The 25,778-nt window shown below is 35.4% G+C and overlaps 1 protein-coding gene across 1 annotated transcript; it reads right to left on the bottom strand.

Annotated features, from left to right (window-relative positions):
• Positions 1-15,934: 15,934 nt before the first annotated feature.
• On the bottom strand, positions 15,935-16,730 carry LOC139891668 (uncharacterized). Its single transcript, XM_071874659.1, has 2 exons — positions 16,245-16,730; positions 15,935-16,177 (listed from the first exon to the last, which is right to left on the bottom strand). The coding sequence occupies exons 1-2, from the start codon at positions 16,728-16,730 to the stop codon at positions 15,935-15,937; spliced, it is 729 nt and encodes a 242-aa protein (XP_071730760.1).
• Between the last annotated feature and the right edge of the window lie 9,048 nt (positions 16,731-25,778).

Below are 25,778 nucleotides of genomic sequence, written 5' to 3'. Positions count from 1 at the left end.
ATCAAAGAAAATTTGCAACTATCAAAGGTCAGAAACGATATATGTTTCTTATTAAAGGGATTTGAATATAACCATTTCAAATGCATAACTTCTAGTTAGTGTAATATATGTCGATAGCTTTGTAAATGTATTAAAACCACCTAATTTTTAAAGTAAAAAAGTTAACAAACTAACCTTGATTCAGCAACCAAAAAACCCTAACTTTTCAAGTTTTATACTTTACCAAAACAAATAATCAACTACAAAAATCATACCTTAGAAATCGATTTAAATATTGAAGGAGAATCTGTTAAAATACAATGCAAATTTGGTATTAGTAGATGTATATGTGTAAAATATCTAGATATTAATATATATAAGAAAATATCTAGAATTTAGAATATGGTAGGAAAAATCTAGAAATATTTGATAGAAAAAATCTAGATATTTGTATGTGTAGAAAATATCTAGATATTTATCCATGGAAATATCTAGTTTCTAGAATGTTCTATGGGTTAGTATAAATATGGGTGATGAGTAGTTCATTTGTGTAAGGTGTGAGTAAATGAAGTGTGAAGTAGAGAAGAATTAAGAAGTGAAAAAGAGTTAGAAGTAGAAGTTGTGAAGAAGTAAGAGTGTGAGTTGAGTCTATAATATTGTAATTGTTTCTTTGTATTAATAAAAGGGTTCTTTGTTAAGTTTCCCGGTTAAGCCTCAGTTTGTGTTTAAGTTCTTAGTGCACTTGTGTTGTATCTATTATATGGTCGGCTTTGCCGCCTAAGTGATATATGGTCGGTTATACCGCCTGAACGATATATGGTCGACATTGTCGCCTAAGTATTATTGTGCACTAAGGATTTATAAAATTAAAGGCTAACCAACGTCAAAGTGTTGGTGTAGTGAGTGAGTATAACCTAGGTCCTCTATAGTGGGTGTGTTGGGCTCGTCGAAGCTTCCAACAATTGGTATCAGAGCGGGTCATTCGGGACCATTGCTAATGGAGGTACTAATCGGTAAACGTTGGACGTTTACATCCACTTGTTTTCACCAAGGCTATAAGGGTGATTCTGTCGAAGCACAGTTAGGAACTGTGAAAGCTCATCGGTCAGGGACCAAGCTTATTGGACGTTGGACGTCATGATGGCAGATCTTGCAAGTACGAGCAGTGGAATCAAGAGTCTCAATAACCACAACTATGGTTATTGGCGGACTTGTATAGAATCCTACCTACAAGGACAGGATTTATGGGAAATAGTTGCTGGCAGTGACACAACGCCTCCACCGAAAGAAAATGCTGAAGCCTTAAGAAAATGGAACATCAAGGCCGGGAAGGCTTTATTTATATTGAAGACTACAATCGAGGAGGATCTATTGGAGCACATCCTTGACGAGAAAACACCAAAGGCAGCTTGGGAAACTTTTGAAAAATTATTTTCAAAGAAGAATGAAGCACGCCTCCAGCTCTTGGAAAATGAGCTCGCGAGTATCTCACAAGGAAGTCTGTCTATTTCTCAGTATTTCACCAAGGTGAAATCTATTTGTCGTGAGATATCTCAACTTGCTCCTAAAGAGAAAGTGAGTGATGCAAGGATGAAGAGAATTATCATCCATGGCTTAAGGTCCGAGTATAATGGATTTATAGCTGCTGTGAGAGGATGGCCTACTCAACCATCATTAATAGAGTTGGAGAATTTATTGGCTAACCAAGAAGCATTAGCCAAGTAGATGAGTGAAGTAAGCATAAAAGGCGAAGAAGAGGCACTCTTCACCAATAAGAAGAAAGCAACATCTCGAAGACAAGAGGCGATGAAAGAAAGTAAGACATATGGGTGGAAGGGTCACCCAAAATCAAAAGGCAGCGCTTCAGGGGGAGCTCAACAAAGAAGAAGAGATCATCGCCAACAATACGGGGAAAATGATAAGAGAAAGAATGGTGAATGCTTCAATTGTGGCAAGAAGGGTCATTTTGCTCGAGATTGTAGATTCCTCAGAAGGCGAACTTTTGAAGGAAATGTGGCCGCCGCAAGAGATGAGAAGAAAGAGGTCACATTCGAAGCAACCATTAATGAGGAAACATGGGATGCAGAAGCAGGACTCTCCGTTGAAGCTGACATGGATGATCAAGCTCTTGCAGCAACCTTAAAGTCAACAATAAACTACAAAGATGATTGGATCATCGATTCTGGGTGCTCAAATCATATGACCAACGATGGGACGAAGCTGCAAGAAATGGAGGATTACAAAGGAAAGAGAGTCGTGTTGACAGCCAACAACTCAAGGTTGTCTATTTCTCACATTGGAAAGACAATAATTTCAAGTGAAGGCGACTCTCATAAGCTCCGACTCGAGAAGGTGTATCTTGTCCCTGGCCTAAAGAAGAATTTACTGTCAGTACCACAATTAACAGCAGAAGGGAACTATGTGCTCTTTGGACCAGAAGATGTGTCCGTATTCAAGAGAGTAAAGGTGGTTGGCAATCCAGTTATGCATGGAAGAAGAATAGAATCGGTCTATGTATTATCTGCTGAAACAGCTTATGTGGATAAGACTCGAAAGAATGAGACGGCTAATCTGTGGCATGAACGTCTTGGGCATGTGGGCTACAACAAGTTAAAGGAGATGATGGTAAAACACATAGTAAATGGGCTTCCTCAAATTGATATCCGAACAGATACAATATATGCTGGATGTCAATTTGGAAAAGCTCACCAATTGCCATTCAAGGAGTCACAACATCAGTCCAAGACACCACTAGAGCTCATACACTCAGAAGTCTTTGGCCTAGTGAAACAAACTTCACTTGGAGGAATGAAGTATATGGTGACATTCATTGATGACTTCTCAAGGTATGTGTGGGTTTACTTCATGAAGGAAAAGTCGGAGACTTTTCAGAAGTTTAAAGAGTTCAAGAAGAAGATAGAAAGTGAGCTCAATAATAAGATTAGGTGCTTACACACAGATAATGGAGGAGAATATTTATCAACCGAGTTCAATATCTATCTTGAGAAGCACAAGATCAGAAGGCAATTAACTTGCCCTAATACTCCACAACAGAATGGAGTGGCAGAACGTAAGAATCGTCATCTTGCCATGAAGTATGCTTCATGGTAAGAATGTACCAGGAAGATTTTGGGCCGAATGTATGAGGACGGCTTCATACGTGATTAACAGACTCCCACAAACAAAGTTGGGATATATTTCACCATATGAAAGATTATGGAAGATCAAGCCAACCGTCAACCATCTCAAGGTTTTTGGATGTGTATGCTACGTCTTCGTACCAGATCATCTACGAAGCAAATTTGATAAGAAGGCAATTCGGTGCATTTTTGTCGGTTATGATGAATCAAAAAAAGGATGGAGATGTTGTGATCTAAATACTGGAAAGTGTCATACTTCAAGAAATGTGGTATTTGATGAAGCTTCTTCATGGTGGTCACCTCAAAAGATAGAGCTTCCAGAATCTCATGGATTAGAAGAAGTTCCAGAAGAGAAAGAAGAACATAAAGAACACATATCAGATCCAATTAAAGAAGGAGATGGATCGTACTCTAAGGAAACGAGTCCATGGAAAACTGGGGTACATCAATCTACATCCAAAGAGGTTCGTCCAAGCCAAATAGATGCCGAGGAGCATGTGCAAGAATTACGGAGATCAACAAGGCCGAGGCAACCTAATCCGAGGTATGCCAATGCTTCTCATGTGGATGAATCAATACCTATTGAGCCTTCTACTTATGAAGAAGCAGCGCAAAGTCGAGAATGGCAGAAAGCGATGGAAGAAGAAATTAATGCACTAAAAGAAAACCAGACATGGAGTTTAGTTCCAAAGCCAAAAGATGTAAAACCAATATCTTGTGAATGGGTTTACAAGGTGAAGACTCGATCAGATGGCTCCATTGAAAGGTATAAAGCTCGACTTGTTGCTAGAGGTTTTTCTCAACAATATGGGCTGGATTATGAAGAAACGTTTAGTCCAGTGGCGAAGATCACAACAATTCGAGCTCTACTAGCTTTAGCCGCTAGCAAATCTTGGAAGCTGTGGCAGATGGATGTCAAGAATGCTTTCTTACATGGAGAACTTGACAAAGACATTTATATGGAGCAACCAAGAGGCTTTGAGAACAAGTTCCATCCTGACCATGTCTGCAAATTAAAGAAAGCACTATACGGTTTGAAGCAGGCTCCAAGAGCTTGGTACGAGAAGATTGACGAGTTCTTAGTACAAAGTGGTTTCACAGTTGCTCCTTCAGATTCTAGTTTATTTGTGAAACAAGATCAAGAAAAACTAGCCATAGTGCTAGTATATGTGGATGACTTAATCATCACGGGAGATCACTATAAGGAGATCCAAAGAACAAGAGAGAATCTGTCTATCAGATTTCATATGAAGGAGCTTGGAGAACTCAAACATTTTCTTGGACTCGAAATAGAGCAGAAAAGGGAAGGATTATTTCTGGGACAACAGAAATATGCGCGAGATCTTTTACAAAAATACGGAATGCTTAATTGCAAACCTATCTCAACTCCGATGGATCTGAATACAAAACTACGAGCAGATGAAGAAAAAAGTCTTCAAGATGTTACCATGTATCGAAAGATGGTCGGAAGTCTTATTTATCTCACACTAAGCCGGCCAGACATATCTTATGCAGTTGGAGTGGTTAGTCGATACATGAGCAATCCGAAGAAGCCTCACCTTGATGTTGTACGACGCATCTTAAGGTATGTTAAAGGCACTATCAACTTTGGTATTTTATACAAGAAAACAAAAGAATGTCACGTGACTGGATATTGTGACACCGATTACGCTGGAGACTATGATTCACGACGATCAACAACTGGATACATGTTTAGTCTTGGATCGGGAGTAATATCATGGTGCAGTAAGAGACAACCAACAGTATCCTTGTCAAGCACTGAAGCAGAATATCGATCGGCAGCATCAGCAACACAAGAAATTATGTGGTTGAAGTAACTAATGGAAGATCTTCATCAATCAACAGATTATCAAGTAAATCTTCTTTGCGATAACCTATCAGCTATACGACTAGCAGAGAATCCAGTCTTTCATGCAAGAACAAAACATATAGAAGTGCACTATAATTATGTTCGCGAGAAGGTCCTTGAAGGGAAGATCAAGATGATGCCAACAAAGACATATGAACAGGTTGCAGATATATTCACCAAGAGCCTAAGTAAACCGAAGTTTACAAAATTCAGAGAAGCACTTGGAATGGTCTGCAAGACATCGTTGGAAGAAAATTTGCATTGAGGAGGAGTGTTAAAATACAATTCAAATTGGTATTAGTAGATGTATATATGTAAAATATCTAGATATTAATATGTATAAGAAAATATCTAGAATTTAGAATATGGTAGGAAAAATCTAGAAATATTTGATAGGAAAAATCTAGATATTTGTATGTGTAGAAAATATCTAGATATTTATCCATGAAAATATCTAGTTTCTAGAATGTTCCATGGGGTAGTATAAATATGGGTGATGAGTAGTTCATTTGTGTAAGGTGTGAGTAAATGAAGTGTGAAGTAGAGAAGAAGTAAGAAGTGAAGAAGAGTTAGAAGTAGAAGTTGTGAAGAAGTAAGAGTGTGAGTTGAGTCTATAATATTGTAATTGTTTCTTTGTATTAATAAAAGGGTTCTTTGTTAAGTTTCCCGATTAAGCCTCAGTTTGTGTTTAAGTTCTTAGTGCACTTGTGTTGTATCTATTATATGGTCGGCTTTGCCGCCTAAGTGATATATGGCCGGTTATACCGCCTGAACGATATATGGTCGACACTGTCGCCTAAGTATTATTGTGCACTAAGGATTTATAAAATTAAAGGCTAACCAACGTCAAAGTGTTGGTGTAGTGAGTGAGTATAACCTAGGTCCTCTATAGTGGGTGTGTTGGGCTCGTCGAAGCTTCCAACATAATCGAAAACCTACCTTAGATTGGGGAACCGAGTGACTGAAATAGAAGAACCGAGTGATGGTGCGTGAGTAATATGATGAAGTTCCGACTAAAATGATAAATAGTTTGGGTAGGAGGATGAAAAAGTTTGTGAATAGTAAACTTTTTTAGAGAGAATAAAAACATTTTAGGTGAAATTAGGGAGGGAAATAGCCCGCCGTATTTTTTTGTGAAACTGGAGGTGAACTTTTTTGGTGAAAAAAGAGGGAAGGAAAAAGGTTTGATTTAATCGTGAGTTAAAGGAAAAAGATGGAGGGTTTCTAATGCGCTGTTGGAGAAAAATTATACACTAAGACCATCTTTATAACTTGATGAGCGTGCTGCCAGACTGCTGGGTAATGGGTGGCGTGCTGATGGGCGTCGAAATACCTGTCAAAAATAATTTAATTACCTTAAACTAGTTAGGGAAAGTAAGGTTCGTTCCACGGGAGATTGTGGTTAAAAGCAAGCAATTTTCAGGAGTTGATTTTGCAATTAAAACTAGATTAAAACTAATTAAAAGACTTTTAATGAAAATGACTTAAACTTTATGAAGGTTAACCAACGGGAATGAAACTAGAATTAAAGTGATGTGTTGTGATCAATAGGTAAAGAGCTTTATCCCTTCCAAATCCCAATTAGGTATCATCTATTCAAACAAACATGTGTGCTTATCAAGTTATTATCTAAATCACATAGACATGAATTCTTAAATTCGTTAAAACAATTATCTTGGGCACGATTATGTAACCTAAACACTTGTCTTCATCTCTAATCTAAATTAAAACTAAGTGGATCAAGCACAATTGTTAAATCACAATAATACATCAAAATCAACAAACTTGCATTAAATAATCACTTGAACAATTTACAAAATTATTAATCAACGAACTTTATCATTGTAAAATTACAAACCACACACATACTTAAATGAATAAACAATACACTAAATGTTCATTGGAAGGAATAAAGAATAGAACTTAGCTGAGCATGATGATGATGATGATGATGATGATGATGATGATGATGAACATGATGGATTGATGATGAACCATGATGAACTCGCCTTTGATCCTTGAAACCTTGATGATTTTTATGTTAGGGTTGATGTTTGGGGCTTAAAAACTGGAGAAAAAAGGTTCCCAATTCGTGGCTAAGGGTTTCCCTTATGGAGTGAATAACTTGTTTCCAAAGCAAAAATCTCTCAAAATCCGGCATCAGTAAAATTGCATTGGCGTAATTTACGCCACCCTGCGTAATTTATGCCCATATTTGCACTAGCGTAAAAACTTGCCGTAATTGTACGCCCAAAAATGATTTTTTTTTCCTGATTTTGAAACTTGCATTGGCGTAATTTACGCCGGGCTGGCGTAATTTACGCCCATATTTGCACTGGCGTAAAAACTTGAAAGGGTGCGTAATTTACTCCAGTGTAAAAATTCTAATTTTTCCACTTTTTTCACAACTCGACTTCAAATGCCGTTTTTCGAACCTTTTTGCACTAACTTCTTTTCACACCTGTAATACATGAAATCTCATCAAAGTACCTTGTTTTTCACTTAAATGTAATCACTTTTATCATGTTTAAGTAAAAACGATCGTGTCAAACAATGACCGATCAAACCCCCTGTAACATCCCTCCTTACCGCGACCACAATATTGTCCGCTTTTTCCGTAGGCGCACGGCTTTTTCTTGGTGACCACACGAGAATTTCCCAGGATGTCACCCATCCTAGTACTACTCCCGCTCGAGCACGTTTAACTGCAGAGTTCTAACGGGATCTGCTGTGCTTGTAGCCCCAACTAGTAAGGATGAGAGTTACCTTATAAGGGGCTCGAACTTTCTTACACAAATCGATGTGGGACGGTGTATTACAAACTCCCCCACTTAGAATCCTGACGTCCTCGTCGGGCCGAAACAAATTGATGTCCAGGATCTATACCTCAGGAGATGCACGAGCCGAGTCCCCGTCACACCCCGAGAGGCTAGTGCTCTGATACCATATGTATCATCCCTCCTTACCGCGACCATAATATTGTCCGCTTTGCCCGTAGGCGCACGGCTTTTTCTTAGTGACCACACGAGAATTTCCCAATAGGTCACCCATCCTAGCACTACTCTCGCTCGAGCACGTTTAACTGCAGAGTTCTAACGGGATCTGCTGTGCTTGTAGCCCCAAAACGCGTTATGTCTGGTAAGGATGAGAGTTACCTTATAAGGGGCTCGAACTTTCTTACACAAATCGATGTGGGACGGGGTATTACACCCCCCATACTTGGCTTTTGCTTGTCCTCAAGCAAATCTGTTTTTAACTATAAGACAACAACACCCAGGTGATCTTCTTTTTACCATTCAAACAACTTTTCGTAAAACAATTTTAACTATTAATTGAGATGTAAAGCAACTCGGGTCAATCACTCAATACCTCAAACAATTTTTCCACCTCAACTACATTAAACCACAAAATGTTTCTCATAGCACATTTCCTTAACTTACTAATTCCAACGCTATGCATAACATTATAAGCCTCAATCATTTCCTAAATCAACAAATGGATCAACACTTAGAACTAAGTTAAACTAATATCCTTCACAACTTTTTTCATGATCCATACTTAATCTTTTAGCAACAAATACAAATGTATCTAGGTAGCATGTCAAAAGAAACACAAAATGGGTTAAGTTACATCCGGAATGGGTTTATTGGGTTAGCCATGACTCGGATAAAAATTGGTGTAAAGAGGTTACGAATGTCGAACCAATCAAACTTTATAAAATTTAGAAATTTTAACGTGCCCCTCATTCCTATAAAGATAAATTAAACTTAAATCAGAATGTCAACTATAACTAGAATCATGCATATGTTTGTGTTTTTATCCTCCTTAACTTCTTAACTAACCAAACTCATACCCTTATCTGCATTAGTATTAAGTGCATAAAGGTTCGTTATAAACATTTAATTTCAATTAGACAAATGAACCTCCTAAGTCTAGTTAGAAATACCCTATACCACAAGCCAGGTAAAGCGGATATTGGTTACATTGCCCATTTTTTTACGAGGCATTACATGAAAAGTATAGGTACTTTTGTGAGGTTATGAGAAGTCTTACTTTGATTTTGACTTTACACTTCAACGATAACGAATTTTATGCCTCAGTGGTCCATGCTTTATAAGGCACTCGTTTCACAATTTTTGGCATACTCTTCTTCTACTCTCTTTTTCATCAATTTTTTTTTACTATGCCTCAGTGGTCCATGCTTTTTAGGGCACTCGTTTCACAATTTTTGGAATATATTTTAAATTCGTCTCTTTCACTTCATCCTCTTTTTTTTTTCCATGATAGCACACATGATGTAACATATTTGGAACATTTTTTATGTAACGTTGAATGCGTGGTGATGGTGACAATGATATATAGATATATGTAGGATGTAGATGATGGGTGTTGGATATGGTGAATATCATTGCCATAGCTTGGGATATAAGGACTTCCGTTCGACCTTTGCCTAGGAAAGAGTAAACTCTACAAGGGTTGCACCAGTGACGATTATTATGGTTATGCACTTATGTACCAATGAGTAAATCGTGGAATCCAATGTGGAACCTAGGAAACCACTCTGAGTCGAATTAGTCAAAAAGTTACAAACACTATAACATGATAGCCAGTTGTAATTGAAATTTTAATTTAAACCAATTATGTCTAAGCAAAAATGAGTTGTGTTGTCACCTAATGTTACTACGTCTAAACAAGATAAAGTAGGATTAAATTCGACATTAATAACCAAAAATTAAGATTAGGAATGTGAAATTGGTTTTTCTTTGGTTTAATTCTAAAGGCTCAGGCTGCTAATGGTAACTAATTGATTCTAGTACACAATTGTATACTAACGACCTGGGTGGACTGGTTTAAAAATGGTGTAAAATAAAAATGGTTTATAAAAGAAAATCCTAAAGTGTTTCTTTATCATTCATGTTACCTAGAATACAACAATGGGATCTCATTTTCATCCTTTCTTTCCTCCATGAGTATACAATTTCTTAAAGTTAACTAGCCGAGGTTAAACAAGGTCAAATGCATTCAATAAATTGCCGAACACTATCAGTCATCACCGGCCAAGTCCTAAAACTCCAGGTTAATTGTTAATCACTATGGGTACTCTCATGGGTCAACATCTTAATTATAGCCTTAAAATTAAAAATTTGACCACCTAGGCAATTAAAAAAAAAACATTTATTCCATAAAACCTTTGAGCAACAATCATTTTCAATCTAAGAAAAATGTGCAAATTTCCTCCCCCCCCCCCCCCCCCCCCCACTTAAACCATGCTACGTCCTCGTATGCATGTTAAAATAATTTTTTTAAGTAATAGTGAGGAATTTGAACAAATAGAAGAAGAAAAAGAACAATATTACCTGGGGATAAAATCAACTTCCATAACAACCGTAACAAGCACACTGACTCCCCATTTCATCACATAACATGTTTCCTTCTATCCAACTTTATTCTTACAAAAAAAAAAAAAAAAACATAAAATCTAACTAGCCCACTTTCGTAGGGAACACGATTGCACTTAGCGTGTGCAAGAAGCCTTTAAACCACCCGATTCCCTCGGGTGGACGAGTTTTGTCGCGTAAGGGCTTGCAGTGAACATACCCACAAAGTTCATTTAACTAAATAAATAAAATAGAAATAAAGTAAAAATAAAATAAAGGAGACTTACAAACTCTACACATAGTTCGTGCAGTTTTTATTTTCGAGTCGTGCACGCGACTCGTTCTCTACTTCAGCTAATTCCGGGACTGTAGAAGATTCCGCCTTCTCACACTTTGTGAGAATCTTCATTAACTCTAACTTTTCTCAACTTAGACTCCAACCGTGCATCATCTTCCTTGGCGACATGCATTAACTCAAACAATTTATCTTTTTCTTTAGGAGACAAGTTCCACACAAGACGGTTACTCAAACTTTCATCTCCTCTACTCCTAGCATCATGGACCCATCTATGTAATTTCCTCATGGAACGATCAAGCACTGGGTCATCCTTATCTTCCTCTACCTTATCATGCGATCTCACAAAAATACGTGGTGGATTTTCCTCTTCTCCCCCACACTTAGGCCCTTCAAGATCCTCTAAATTTGAAGACACCTCATAATTGACTTGAGAATTCACCTTCACATTCTTATTCACTTTGATCTTGTGACCCCCAAACCGCTCAACAAGTTGTTCTACGGTTCCCTCCATTACTTTGACTACTTTTCCACTGGATTCTTCAGATTTTTCAAGTGTATCATCAGACACATTCTGAACACACATATTCTCCATTTTGTTATCACTAGATACATGTTCATTTGATATTTTCATTGGTGGTGGTTAGTAAGGCTCAATCATCTTCGGAGTAACCAACTGTTTCATCTTATCATCTTTCTCAATAAATGTGGACACTGCCATCACGGTTTCTTTCATCGGTAACAAACAAGTGGTGCTAATAGACGAAGTCAACTTAGTTTCAAGAACTTGACTTAGATTTTTCAACTCGCGCTCAATATTTTCAATCGACTCTTGTTGACTCATCAAAATTTCTGCATTAGTTCTGAATTGAGATCCTATAAATTCATTCGTCATAACCTCTTCACTAAATTTCCTTACCTCCCATTTCTCTTTCACATCCGGTGCATACTTTTGAACCTGTTCATGGTTAGTATCCAACAAAAAACAATCCTGGACATCCGGTGTATGTAATGAATTAAAGATATTAATCTGTGATCTCTTATTACCAAAAGAAATGTCCATAACCCCGGTTCTACAATTGATGAGAGCATCAATTGTAGCCAAAAATGGACGACCAAGAATGATCGTCGGTTGGGTCTCTCTAAAAGTGGTCTCAATGTCCATAACAATAAAATCTACGGGTAATAAAAGTCTTCCACTTTCACAATCACATTTTCCAACATAATGTGACAACCCGGAAATTTCCAACCAAATTTAAACTTTAATCTTTATATATTCCCGACACGATAATCAGAGTTTGTAAGTTGAATCTCAAGAATTTTAAACTGTGTTCATACATTCATTTAACCTCGACCAAATTCCAAAGATTCACGAACTATTATAGGAACGGATATGATTATATATGTATATATGTATATATTATAACTTGAAAACATTAACAAAGTATTAGACGTATAATACCTTACATAAACGTATTTGTTTCGAAATATATATTCAAATATGTTTATCGACGGAATTAGAAGATAATATTAAATGGTTGAATTATTGGATACATTGAATTATGATTACGAGTCTCTGTTGAGAGATCCACTTTAGGAAACCTTTCTTTAACGGTATTCGGAATATTTGGTAAAGTAATTTACATGTAAGAGCAAATGTGTCAATTGACAAAGGTTAGACAAAAGTTAGTGAAGAACTGGATTTCATAATATTCGCCTGGCATATTTTTCAAACATAAGAAAACGATTTCAAAAACTGGGTTATTGTAATCTATTATTTATAGAGGTAAATTGATTATATATAATTAGCAGGAGTTAAGCTTTATATTATAAAGGTATATATATAGTGTTCCTTAAACGAAAATGTTTTTCGATATAATATACTTCTATTAGTAAGAACGTATTATGACGTAACAACTTCTATTATTGTAACCTTTGTAATAAAATGATTTTTTTGATATAAAATAGTTTGATTATTAAAATGTTTTATGAACGTTTGTATATAAATGAACTATATCAATTTCTAAACCTTAAAATACAAATGTTACGAAATAGTAATTCTTAATATTTAAACGAGTTCTAAATATATAAGTTTTGAATGACATTAGCTTTGAAAAACTATATTAAGAAAATAGTTCAAACTTATATTTCGAAATGAAAATATAAATATATATAACTTAGTCATAAAACGTCCTGATTTAAAATAATACATTCTGATAAACAGCGAGCCCCTGATTTATAGAAGTAAATGACCACAACACTCAATTATGTAAGCTACATTTTTATAAAGTAATTTGTTGATGAGAAAGTCAACTTATTAATAAGGGTACGCGTCGCGTAACGTAAAAGGTTAGTTTTCTAAACGTATGAAAGTGCGCTCGAAAAACCGAAAGTGGTACATGAGTCGTGAGATCACGTCCGTGTCATTTTAGTAAAAATTACATTTTTACTACGCACGTAAATATAATATAATATTTAATTAATTCTAAAGATTAAATATTATATATATTAAATAATATATAAAAACTAAATCATGCGTAATATAAGGGAATGAAGAGTGTCGGCAACCACATGGTTTATGAGCTGGAAGCATGCCAGCGTAAAAAAAAAAAAAAAAAAAAAACTTCTTTAAATACTCGAAGTCGGCAGTTCCCAAATTCATTTTCACCAACCTCTCATCTCAACCTCTCTTATATTACTCTGTATCAATTATTTATTTATTTATTTATTAATTTTATTATTAAGATTATTAATCTTATTATTATTAGTATTAGTATTATTAGGAGTAATATTACTAGTATTATACATAAAATATTACGACAAGAGGTACGCGCGAGTTATTTCAAAACACATTTTATGAGCGGGATAGGGCTAAGGAAATTATGGGTTATAGCTATGGAGGTGATGGGTATGGTTCATGGGTATGCTCGTAAGGTCAAATTTAGTGTTTGTCATCTCCGTTGCATCTACGTACCTTTCCTGCAATATTGAATCTGAATATTGATACGTGAGTACTCGTAAATTAATTTTCACATATTAATAGTGTATCCCTGACTAGTGCTCGAGTATTTAGGAATATGCATGCTTGTACTTTTGATATTGCCCTTAGTTAGGTTATGTTGAATCCCGAATTAGTTACACCTACGGTTGAGATAAGGTATAAGATATGCATGTCGTTGGAAAGCTAGCGAAAAATTAAGAACTTTTCCTTTAGATGTCGAATGGTTTCGATGAACGGATTAGAAGTTATAGTCAATTTAATTTTTTATATTATTATTAAAAAATGATTATTACTATCGTCGTTACTATCGTCGTCCTAGTTTTTATCAAATTATTATTATTATTATTATTATTATTATTATTATTATTATTATTATTATTATCAATAAAAAGTATTATTATTTAAAAATTGTATTTTTATTATTATTACTATCGTTAGAGTTATAATTAATATTATTATTATTATTATAATTAAAATAGTTATTAGTAATATCATTATCATAATAATTATTATTATTAGTATTATAATATTAAGTAACACTTAATTATTATAATTACTATTATTATCATTAAAATGAACGCGATATAAAGACGATTTAAAAACTACTAACAAATCGATTAGGAAATAATAAGTATGGTTATCATGATGAAATTTAAAAATGTCGTAAAATATTGATTTAGATAAACTTATCATTTTTCATTATTTTTATCATTTTTATTATTAAAAGTATTATTAATATTAAAAATATCTTTTTTACAAAAATTATTATTTTTAAGAGGAATATCATTGTTAATGAAAAATCTTATAATTATTATGAACTAGAATTACCGTTTTATCATAATATCATTTTTACTAAATATAAAACTTAATATTTTTATTACTAAGATAATAATAATTATTATTACAAAATAATACAACTTTTACTTATTATTATTATCAATTTTTTTATCAAATAAATATGTAACAAAAATAACATAATTACCTTAATAAAATCTATCATAATATTTTATGATATTAAATGAACTTTATAAATTTTATTACTTAAGATATATAAAAGTATAATTTTTATATAAAATTTTATTTATTAAAAGATGAATTATATTATTTACTTTAACAAAATCTTTTAAAATTAATTAAAAATATAAAATGACGATATTTAAACTATATGATAATCCTGTATAAAATTTGGAAATCATTTTTTTTTTCAAATTGACTTTTGTTGACTTTCGCATATTACTCTCGAGCATTAGGATTGTGGTACACTATGACTTAACCTAATATTTTTAGACAAATATTAACCAACACATAAAATCATATAATTAATATAGGTTCGTGAATCCGAGGCCAACCTTGCACTTGTTCAATGACGTTATATGTATTTTTACTATGAAATACAGTATGGTGAGTTTCATTTACCTTTTTACCCTTTATATTTTTGGGCTGAGAATACATGCGCAATTTTTATAAATGTTTTACGAAATAGACACAAGTAATCGAAACTACATTATATGGTTGAATGATCGAAGCCGAATATGCCCCTTTTTGCTTGGTAACCTAAGAATTAGTAAACCGATCTACTAATTGACGCGAATCCTAAAGATAGATCTATTGGGCCTAACGAACCCCATCCAAAGTACCGGATGCTTTAGTACTTGAATGTTGTTTATATCATGTTCGAAGGATTTCCCGAAATGATAGGGGATATTCTTATATGCATCTTGTTAATGTCGGTTATCAGGTGTTCAATCCATATGAATGATATTTTTGTCTCTATGCATGAGACGTTTATTTATGAGAACTGGAAATGAAATTCTCGTGGTCTATTAAAATGATGAAAATGATCGATTATGATAAACTAATGAACTCGCCAACCTTTTGGTTGACACTTTAAAGCATGTTTATTCTCAGGTGTTAAAGAAATCTTTCGCTGTGCATTTGCTCATTTTAAAGATATTATTTGAAGTCTTTCATGGCATATTTCGAAGAATGTTGCATTCGAGTCATTGAGTTCATCAAAGATTATTATTAAGTCAATTTATAGTTGGATAGTGGATATTATGAAATGGTATGCATGCCTGTCAATTTTCGATGTAAAGAAAGTTAGTCTTTTAAAAAACAAATGCAATGTTTGTAAAATGTATCGTATATAGGTCAAATACCTCGCGATGTAATCAACTATTGTGAATCGTTTATAATGTATATGAACGGGTCCTTTCACATACCCCTTGGAGTTCTCATTGACCGATCCCCAAGTTGAATGAGAATATCAGTTCATTTTAAAGTTCCCAACTCGTACCGGTCAACAAAACTTGATGTAAGTATGTTAATACTAGCCCCCAAATCCAATAAAGCCTTTTTGACATTAACATTACCTACCGTAACCGAAATTAATGGTGTCCCCGGGTCCTTAAACTTCAGTGGAAGTGAACCAGAAATGACCGCACTCACTTTTTCAGTTAATTTTACTTTTTTGGGCAATGATGCATTTAGTTTCCGTTTTTGAACACACAAATCCTTTAAAAATATAGCATATGCTGGAATTTGTTTGATTGCATCAATAAGTGGAATATTGATTTTTTACTTGTTGAAAGGTCTCCCACATATCATCCGTTTTTGGTCCCTTTTTCCCATAAGAGAATTGGTTCGGACACTCTAGTCCTTTAGGGAATGGAATAGTATTAGGCTCCATATCTGTTTCCCCAGTATTGAAAATTTTCAATTTATCTTCAAGATTATCAACCCCAAAATCCACAGGAACCTCATTAGCATCATTGCTCAAATCAGTTAAAATAGGAGACTTACCTAGACCATACTTGATTTCTGATTTCTTGGGCATTTTTACCTTGTTAACATATGTCTTTCCACTCCTTAAAGTGCCCACCATGTTCACTTCATGTCCTCTTCCTTGTGATTCATGATTCGGGTCAAGCAATGTATAACTCGGAATTGTATTCGATTCTCGTGTTGCCTTTTTCTCCGCCACTTGACCAATTTTCTTACCCAATGCCGCAATTGACTTATTTTGAATTTCCAAAGTCTTCTTCATCTCTTCCATGAATGACTCCATCCTAGCATCCGTGCTTGAGGATTGACTTTGTTGATTTTTTTGAGACAAGTTTTGGTTTTGGTTTTGGTTTTGCATTTGATATTGGTTGTTGTTTTGAAATTTGTTCGGGTATTAGGTTTGGTGTTGATTTGGTGCATTCAACGTGTTGTTGTTGTTCCAGTTGAAGTTCGGATGATTCATCCACCCTGGGTTGTAGGTGTTGGAATATGGATCATACTTCCGCCCTTGAACCTCGTTCACTTGCTCTTCTATCCCTAATGGTATCCCCCTTTTGCAACCGTTTGCATAATGAGAAGCATCGCCACATATCGAGCACACATCCTGAACCTGCACAAAATTAAAACTACCACCATGCTTCGGGTTGTTAAACATTGGAATTAACATCTTTATCTCATCTAATTCCTTTTCTAAATTTCTTGACGACCCTCCCGAAGTGGACACTTAGTTAACTTGGGAAGGATTGTGAGTTTACCGTGCAACCGAAGCTTGGGTCTTTGAGCCCTTGCTCAATTGCTCGAAAAATGCCCATTCATCCTCACTACTTTGAGTCATAAACACACCACCACTAGCCGCTAATAGGAATTGTCTATTTTGTGAGTCAAGACCATCATAAAAAAACTTTTACAAGTTCCCATTTCGGTATTTCGTGGTGGGGACAAGATCTAAGTAATTCCTTCAGACGTTCGTATGCTTCATGAAAAAGTTCACCTGAAATTGCCTAAAAGATTTAATTTGCATACGCATATCTGAAGTTTTACTTATCGGGTAGAATTCCTCAAGGAACTTCTTTTTCATCACCGCCCAAGTAGTGATACTCCGGGCGGGTAAGGACAAAAACCAACGCTTTGCTTTATCTTTTAAAGAATAAGGAAATAGGCGAAGGCGTACCTCTTCATCCGTGAACCCGTTTACCTGATTTGTAGCACAAATCTCATTGAACTCGGTGATATGCTCATAAGGTTCTTTCGTTGCCATACCTCGATAGTTTGGCAAAATAGAAATCAATTGAGGGCGAACCTCAAATCTTCTGTTGTTATCCGCATTCGGAGCTGGATAAACAATTGGTGAGTGATCTTCGTAATCACCCGATTGGTAAAACGAATTCACACCTCGTGTATCTCTCTCTGCCATTGTTGCAAATAGGGTTTCTGCCTACCTGAAAAGAAACACAAACAAGAAAATACAACGCGTAAAACTGAACAAAACTAATAAAATGAGAAAATATTTTTGGATTTTTTTTAGGCTTTATAATTTTTATGGCTTTTTCAAAATTTAAAAGAAAACAAATTACAAATAATAGCTTGCAATCAAGCGCACACCTCCCAGGCAGCGGCGCCAAAATTTGATGGGCGTCGAAATACCCGTCAAAAATAACTTAATTACCTTAAACTAGTTAGGGCAAGTAAGGTTCGTTCCACTGGAGATTGTGGTTAAAAGCAAGCAATTTTCAGGAGTTGATTTTGCAATTAAAACTAGATTAAAACTAATTAAAAGACTTTTAATGAAAATGACTTAAACTTTATGAAGGTTAAGCAACGGGAATGAAACTAGAATTAAAGTGATGTGTTGTGATCAATAAGAAAAGAGCTTTATCTCTTCCAAATCCCAATTAGGTATCATCCATTCAAACAAACATGTGTGCTTATCAAGTTATTATCTAAATCACATAGACATGAATTCTTAAATTCGTTAAAACAATTATCTTGGGCACGATTATGTAAATAAACACTTGTCTTCATCCCTAATCTAAATTAAAACTAAGTGGATCAAGTACAATTGTTAAATCACAATAATACGTCTTGCAATAATCAAAATCAACAAACTTGCATTAAATAATCACTTGAACAATTTACAAAATTATTAATCAACGAACTTTATCGTTGTAAAATTACAAACCACACACATACTTGAATGAATAAACGATACACTAAATGTTCATTGGAATGAATAAAGAATAGAACTTAGCCGAGCATGATGATGACGATGATGAAGAACATGATGGATTGATGATGAACCATGATGAACTCGCCTTTGATCCTTGAAACCTTGATGATTTTTATTTTAGGGTTGATGTTTGGGGCTTAAAAACTGGAGAAAAAAGGTTCCCAATTCGTGACTAAGGGTTTCCCTTATATAGGGGGTGAATAAATTGTTTCCAAAGCAAAAATCTCTTAAAATCCGGCATCAGCAAGATTGCATTGGCGTAATTTACGCCACCCTGGCGTAATTTACGCCCATATTTGTACTAGCGTAAAAATTTGGCGTAATTGTACGCCCAAAAATGATTTTTTTTCCTAATTTTGAAACTTGCATTGGCGTAATTTACGCCGGGCTGGCGTAATTTACGCCCATATTTGCACTGACGTAAAAAGCTGGCGTAAAAACTTGAAAGCTGGCGTAATTTACTCCAGTGTAAAAATTCTGATTTTCCAACTTTTTCCACAACTCGACTTCAAATGCCGTTTTTCGCACCCTTTTGCACTAACTTCTTTTCACACCTGTAATACATAAAATCTCATCAAAGTACCTTATTTTTCACTTAAATGTAATCACTTTTATCATGTTTAAGTACAAACAATCGTGTCAAACAATGACCGATCACGTGCTGAGTGGCGTGTTGGGGTATTTTTTATTTCTTTTTTATTTTTCTTGCATTTAATTTATTTTGTTTAATTAGTTTATATTATTATTTTGTAATTATAATAACAAATTAATTTAATAAAACACACTAAAATTAATATTAAAAATACGATTACAATCCTAAAAATAGAAAATTACAATAAATAAAAAACGACCTAAAGTTACTTTATTTTTTTAAAAAAAGTCCTAAAAATTTAAACTACTACTCGTCGTCTTCATCCGACAACTGAATCAAGTCGCCGTACTCTTGGAGCAAGTTCTTCTTCATATTCATGCAACGCTTTCTCTCTCTCGGGTTCGCGATGTTATTAATGTCCTAGTTCGACAGAAATTTTGTGGCTTCGAGTGCGGCTTTCATACATTCCGCTTTGGTGATTGCGTCCATTTGTTCAAGCTTTTTCTGTGCAACTTAGGACCTATACTCGTTAACTTTTTCACATAACTCTTCAAACTTTGAAGAGTTTGTTGAACGAGAACTTTGCGTTGCGTCGGAAGATGCGGAAGTCCTAGCCACCTTCTTTGCTCGATTTCTTCCCATCGGCCTTTCAATCGGATCATCACTTAAAAGCACGTTCACGTTATCATCCGCGATATCAATCGTTTGTACCACATTATCGTCATCCTCATCAGGCAAACCTCTATAAACCGTTCCACCAACCGCAGCAGGCACAAGCCACTTTGGTTTGTCCTTTAAAAATTCCCAAGCTTCTTTAAACGCCCACGTCTTCTATTCGTTTGCACCATACGCCTTTACCGCACCCTCGTAAAAGCACTGTTCGGTTTTCCCACTACGCCTTGGATTGCGTTTTTCCGCCTCATAATAACCTTGAAAAGCTTTACACCCCCTGTCCACATAACGTCATTTCCCCGATAACGCATCTTCATTTCGATGCCATCCGTGCTCGTTATTGTTGAATTTGTTCATTACAGTTTGCCACAAAGATTGATATTTTTGAGAGTTTCTGACGATCGGATTTTCGGACACATCAAGCCAACACCTCGCCAACCAAACCTCTTCGTCCGATGTCCAAACTCTTTTTTGGATTGGTTCACGTGCCTTTTCTTTTCCTTTTCGTTGGTGTTTTCTTCTCCTCACGCCACCGGGCTGTTCGGTCTCATCTTCGGGTTGAGTTTGTGGTTGAGTTTCACCTTGAAGTTGTGACATTTGTTGCGGGCTAAGACCGAGCTCTCTTTGAATATCTTGTAATTTTTGAATTTGCTGTAATTTTTGGATTTGTTGCTCAAGTTGTTGTTCGTTCATATTAAACGAGCTAGTAGTATAGTTGGCAAAACCAAGAGATGAAGGTCGAGATGAAGATGATGAGCCCGGAGTAGTCGGTTCACCGGTGCCCGTTATAATGTTGTTATACAACGACCAATCATTCGGATGAGACATTGTTTGTTGTGTTTGATTTTGATTTTGAGTTTGAGAGTTTGTATACAGAGAGATATAGAAGTGGATATGTGTTTGAAGATGTTGAGAAGTGAATATGTATATATACTTGAGAAATCAAAAAAAAAAAAAAAAAAAAAAAAAAAAAGAACCATTGCTTGCGTTGGTTGGGAGCCAGACACATCGACCAAACACTCCAACACGCGTACAAATATTCGGTGCAAACTTGAAGCACGCCGCAGGATGATGGTGGAACACGGTTGGGTTACACGGCGTGTTAGCCAACACCGGTGGTAACACGCCACCGCAAAAGTGGGTCTAAACGGTGGATTTTGATATCTTGGAGTATTGTTGACTAACCATATAATTTGCGTGAGAATTCTGAAATGATTTAAGACGTAATATACAAAAAATCTACTGAAAAGGTGGAGGGAAATAATCCGCCAAAATGAAATTGGAGGGATATAAACAAATTTTACTAAAAATTGGAAAATTTTAGTGAAGTAAGAAAAATAAGGGATGGACATAAAGGGAAAATGAAGAGGGAGCCCGCCAAAGTTAAAGAAGAATTTTATATTTTTTATGATTTTAAAGATATATCACCTTTTTCCTTTTAACTAACCTATAATAAATTTTACAATATTTATTTTTACATATATAAGGAGTATATTTTAAAAGTTACGAAATATAAAAGAATACCAATCAAATTAACCAAGACGAATCGAAAAATGGGATCGAAATATGAACAAATATACATAATTTTTTAACGTATTATTATTATTATTATTATTATTATTATTATTATTATTATTATTATTATTATTATTATTATTATTATTATTATTATTATTATTATTATTATTATTATTATTATTACAACAACAACAACAAAACCCAATACCACATAAGTGGTGTATGGGGGAGGTGTGATGTAGACAATCCTTCCCTTATCCGAGAATAAAGACAAGTCATTTCTCCACCCAGAGTCAAACACTCTCAAAAGTAGAGGAAGTCATCCCTCTCTCTATTCGACGGATAAAGAGATTGCTTCCGAGAGGACCTCCGGCCTTTAAATAGGAAAAAGTTTTTAAAAAATTAAAAAAAAAACAAATTAAAAAAAAAATTTATTATTATTATTATTATTATTATTATTATTTAATGTAAAAAAATTATCGTTAATTTTATGTTTTATATTATTTAAATAAAATTATTTAATTTTTCTAAAACTATTATTAACTAAAATCAGTATCTAAATATATAATTTGAGAGGTTATTGGTGGCGTTACATGTTTGAAAGTATCGAAGTATATAATTTTTAAATTTTCTTATAAGAATAGATGTTAAAAATTTGCGGAGTATTTATATATTTATATTTATATGTTAACATGATACGCAGTATTTGCTAAAAGATACGTACTATTTACAGTATGTTTGAATCCTTTTTAATGCACGTGTGACGTGACCATGACCCCAATAATACTGAAGTCAGCAATAAAAGAAGTTTACCAATTTATTCTCATTCACAAACCCTAAATCCTCAAACTCTTCATCCCAAAAGTCACCCCTTCCCTTTTTCTCTCCCAAATTCCAGTTGACTCTCTCTCACCACCGGCTGCTTGCTTGCACCTCACAAACCCTAAATCGCCGTTGCTTTCCTACACTCACTGTCACCCTCTTTAACCGCCGCAAACTGCTGCTACTTTTGTGTAATCGATCAAACGGCTGCCACTCTCCCGCACCGCCACACGCACGCTCAGGTATTGTTAGTACAATTTTCCGTATAGCGGTTGTAAGGTACCAGTACAAGATAATAGCTGCTCAGCGTGTGGCGTATACTGTTGATTGTTGTTTGCTCTCGAGAAATAATCTCTGCAGACCCGGAACACAGATGTAAGATCTGTGGGGTGGCCTCAATCAATCTGTGGATCAATCTGTAATGATCCATCTAGCGTACTGCTGCTAAGCGGCTAATGTTATTTTTAGAGTGAGAAAGAACTGTGTGAGAGAGAAAATGTACTTCTCTCTGACTGAAGTTCAGATCAGAATGATGTGAAATATGGTGACCCAGGGGGTCTATTTATAGACGTAGAATGTCCAAAATTCACGGGATACACGTGTCAATCACTGAATGGTTCTGTTACGTGAAGTATCCGGAATGTCGGTGGCGTGTGCTGACGTGGCTGCGTGCCGTTCACGCGCTGAGTTAAAGGGCTTATGCATAGAAGCTACCTGCAGGGCTTACGCTTGACGCTGGGCGGCCTGCTCTACACTGGGCGGCAAATACTGAAAACCCCCAAATTTTGTTATCTTTTGTGCTTTTTGATCCATTTTTCTGTATGAAAATGGTGTTTTTATGCGTGTATCTCTTAGGATACACCATTAAGTCCCCCCCAGTTTAATGTCTTTATTTTTTTTTTTTTAAAATAAAGTCATTAAACTAAAAATAAAAGATGCCTTTTTCCTCGAAGACACAAAACTGCTGTAGCGGTCTGATTTTCTGTTCTGACGTCACATTTCCAATTATGAAATTGCCCCCAAAATCGTTTGGATTTATTTTCAAAATTTAAATTATTTGCTCTATTGATCTGCCCCATACACGTGTCTCAATCTCATCCCTTTATTATCCATTTGCTTGACTATAAATAGCCCGACCTTTTACCTTTTTCCTCTTCCGAAAACTGATTATTTGTTATGAAGATATCTTGCAATTTATTCATTTTAGCAATCCGTGAAGTGCAAGGTCAGTGATTGTTCACCTTTTCTTCTGTTTGAATTTTCATTTTTCGTACTACCATGGCCGAATCCAGTAGCACGTCTTCTCAGAGAGACAATCATGATGTCAGCATCATCCCTTCTAGTATTACTGAAGCCGATATAGAACAGTTATGTAAGAAGCACAGATATCTTAGATTGTTGAATCCTATTGTGCCTTTACCTAGTGATAGGGCCAATAAACCTCCGAAGAAGATGATTACCCTCTATAAATTGCAATTAACTATAGAAAACCTCCGTATTCCTCTTTCTTCCTTTCTTCAACAGATTCTTGCCCACTGAGGGATAGGGCTTAGTCAAATTCATCCATTAGGTTTACAAAAAATTATTCTTTTTGAAATGTACTGTAATGCTGTAGAAGAAATCCCCAATGTGAATATTTTCCATGAATTATTTAGAACTAGATTAGTTAGTAAATGCTGGTATACATTCGACTATAAGTCGGATAAAGCTTTTACTGGGGTGAAGGAAAGTTCTTTAAAGAACTGGAAAGATCCCTATTTCTTTGTCAATGAAAGGGTTGTTCAGGATGCCTTGGCATGTGTTCGTGGTTAGAGAAAAACTACCATAGGAGTTAGCAAGTCCACCACATTATCTGAGGATGAAAGTTTTATTCTTGATACCTTCAAGACATTCAAATTTCCACAAAGGTCATATAATGATTATGAAGCCATATTGGTTCTCTGTAAAATGAGTAACAATTAGCGTGCTGGATTTACCCCGGTGCTGCGCTGGGAAGGCCGTGGTAGGCACCTTTATTGATATATTATGTTCTTTGTTATGTTGTCATGAGTTATATATGTTTTCTTATATATGTTTCTGCTTGCTTGGTATGTTTCTTGTTTGCAGAAGGAGAGATGTAGGTTTACATGACCTTTAAGAAGACCAATCTAGATCCCCTAATTGTTTCTAAATGGCCCAAAACTCCTACTGAAATTGAGGCTGATAAAGCCAAAGATGCTGCCTTTGAGCAACAACTGAAGAGCCCAGAGCGACCTGTTGAGGGTGGAGATGGTGGTACTGCTCAACCATCTCATCATGTGGAGATTATTGAAAGTACTCCTGAATCGTCCAGCGCTAAGAGTTCAAAACGTGCTGGGAAGCGTCCAATGAGTGAGGCTACTGAAAAGCCAAAGAAGAGAAGTATGCTTCATATTTATATTGTTTGTTTATTTCACTTTTAGAGTTCATAGTATACTTATTTGTCTTTATTTATCACAGGATTGATTCTTCAGAAGGAGCATGATGATGAAACCACTGCTGGTGGTAATATTACTGAGTTTGCTGAGATTGAAGAATATGATAATGATGATGACAATGAAGAAACTGATGATATTGATTCTTTTGAGACTCCTCCATTCAACACTCTGCGTACCCCCAGAGGAACTGACACAACACAGTCTTCTGCATCTACCCAACCACCATCTGTACTGCTGGGCGGTTTGCAGGCTTTTCTTGATGATCCTGCCAATAAATATGATAGTTTTGCTGAATTTTTGAAGGTAACCCTTATAAGATTTATAATCTACGAACACCATTGCACTAATAATTGTTTTCTTATCATAATTACTGTATTCATTGTAGGCAAGGATAATTACTAATTTGTCTTCCTCTTTATCAATCATGACTCATAAACAAAGCTACCAATCTACTGCTGCAGCATTGGTGCTTCTGAATCAACACGTGATTCATGATCTTAAGATGCAAAAGGCTCAAGAGACGATTGTTGCCAATGCTGTGCATAATGCTACCAAGGTAAAGAGGCTTGAGATTGACTTGGGGGATGCAAATTCAAAATTGAAGAAAGTAGAGGAGGCTGTGAAGAAGAAGGATGACTTGTTGCAAGTGGTGGAAGAAAAATGCGTATCAGAGAGGGTGGAGAAAGAGAAATTTATGGAAGAAAATGATAAGCTTTTGAAGAATAATGAAGAGTTGAAGAGGTTGCTGGAGGAGAAAAATCAGTTGATGGAGAAAAAGATTGCTATTGCTGCTGATGTTGAAAAGAATTTCATTGATTTAAAAACTGGTGTCCCTGGTCTTGTGCATAGGGTGCTGAGTTCTGGGCTGGTTGGCCAAACTTTTCATAGATATCTAGAGGCATCCACAGAGAGTGATCTTTCAGATGCCACGTTGGAAATTTTGAATGCTCTTCCTGTGAGACCTGACCCCCTACCAGCTGCTATTGCAAAATTTATCAAACCAGATGCTAGTGCCAAACTGAAAGTAGCCATGGATGAAGTAAC

The sequence above is a fragment of the Rutidosis leptorrhynchoides genome, chromosome 1, assembly GCF_046630445.1.
Source record: "Rutidosis leptorrhynchoides isolate AG116_Rl617_1_P2 chromosome 1, CSIRO_AGI_Rlap_v1, whole genome shotgun sequence".
Classification (NCBI taxonomy): domain Eukaryota; kingdom Viridiplantae; phylum Streptophyta; class Magnoliopsida; order Asterales; family Asteraceae; genus Rutidosis; species Rutidosis leptorrhynchoides.
This window is presented reverse-complemented; position numbering and strand designations above follow the sequence as displayed.

Excerpts from the sequence above, each read along its gene's own strand:
- LOC139891668 (XM_071874659.1), bottom strand. The coding sequence starts at position 16,730 with ATGGAGTCATTCATGGAAGAGATGAAGAAGACTTTGGAAATTCAAAAT. Across the intron at positions 16,178-16,244 it reads TGTGGGAGACCTTTCAACAA|GATTTGTGTGTTCAAAAACG; the intron begins GTAAAAAATCAA and ends ATATTTTTAAAG.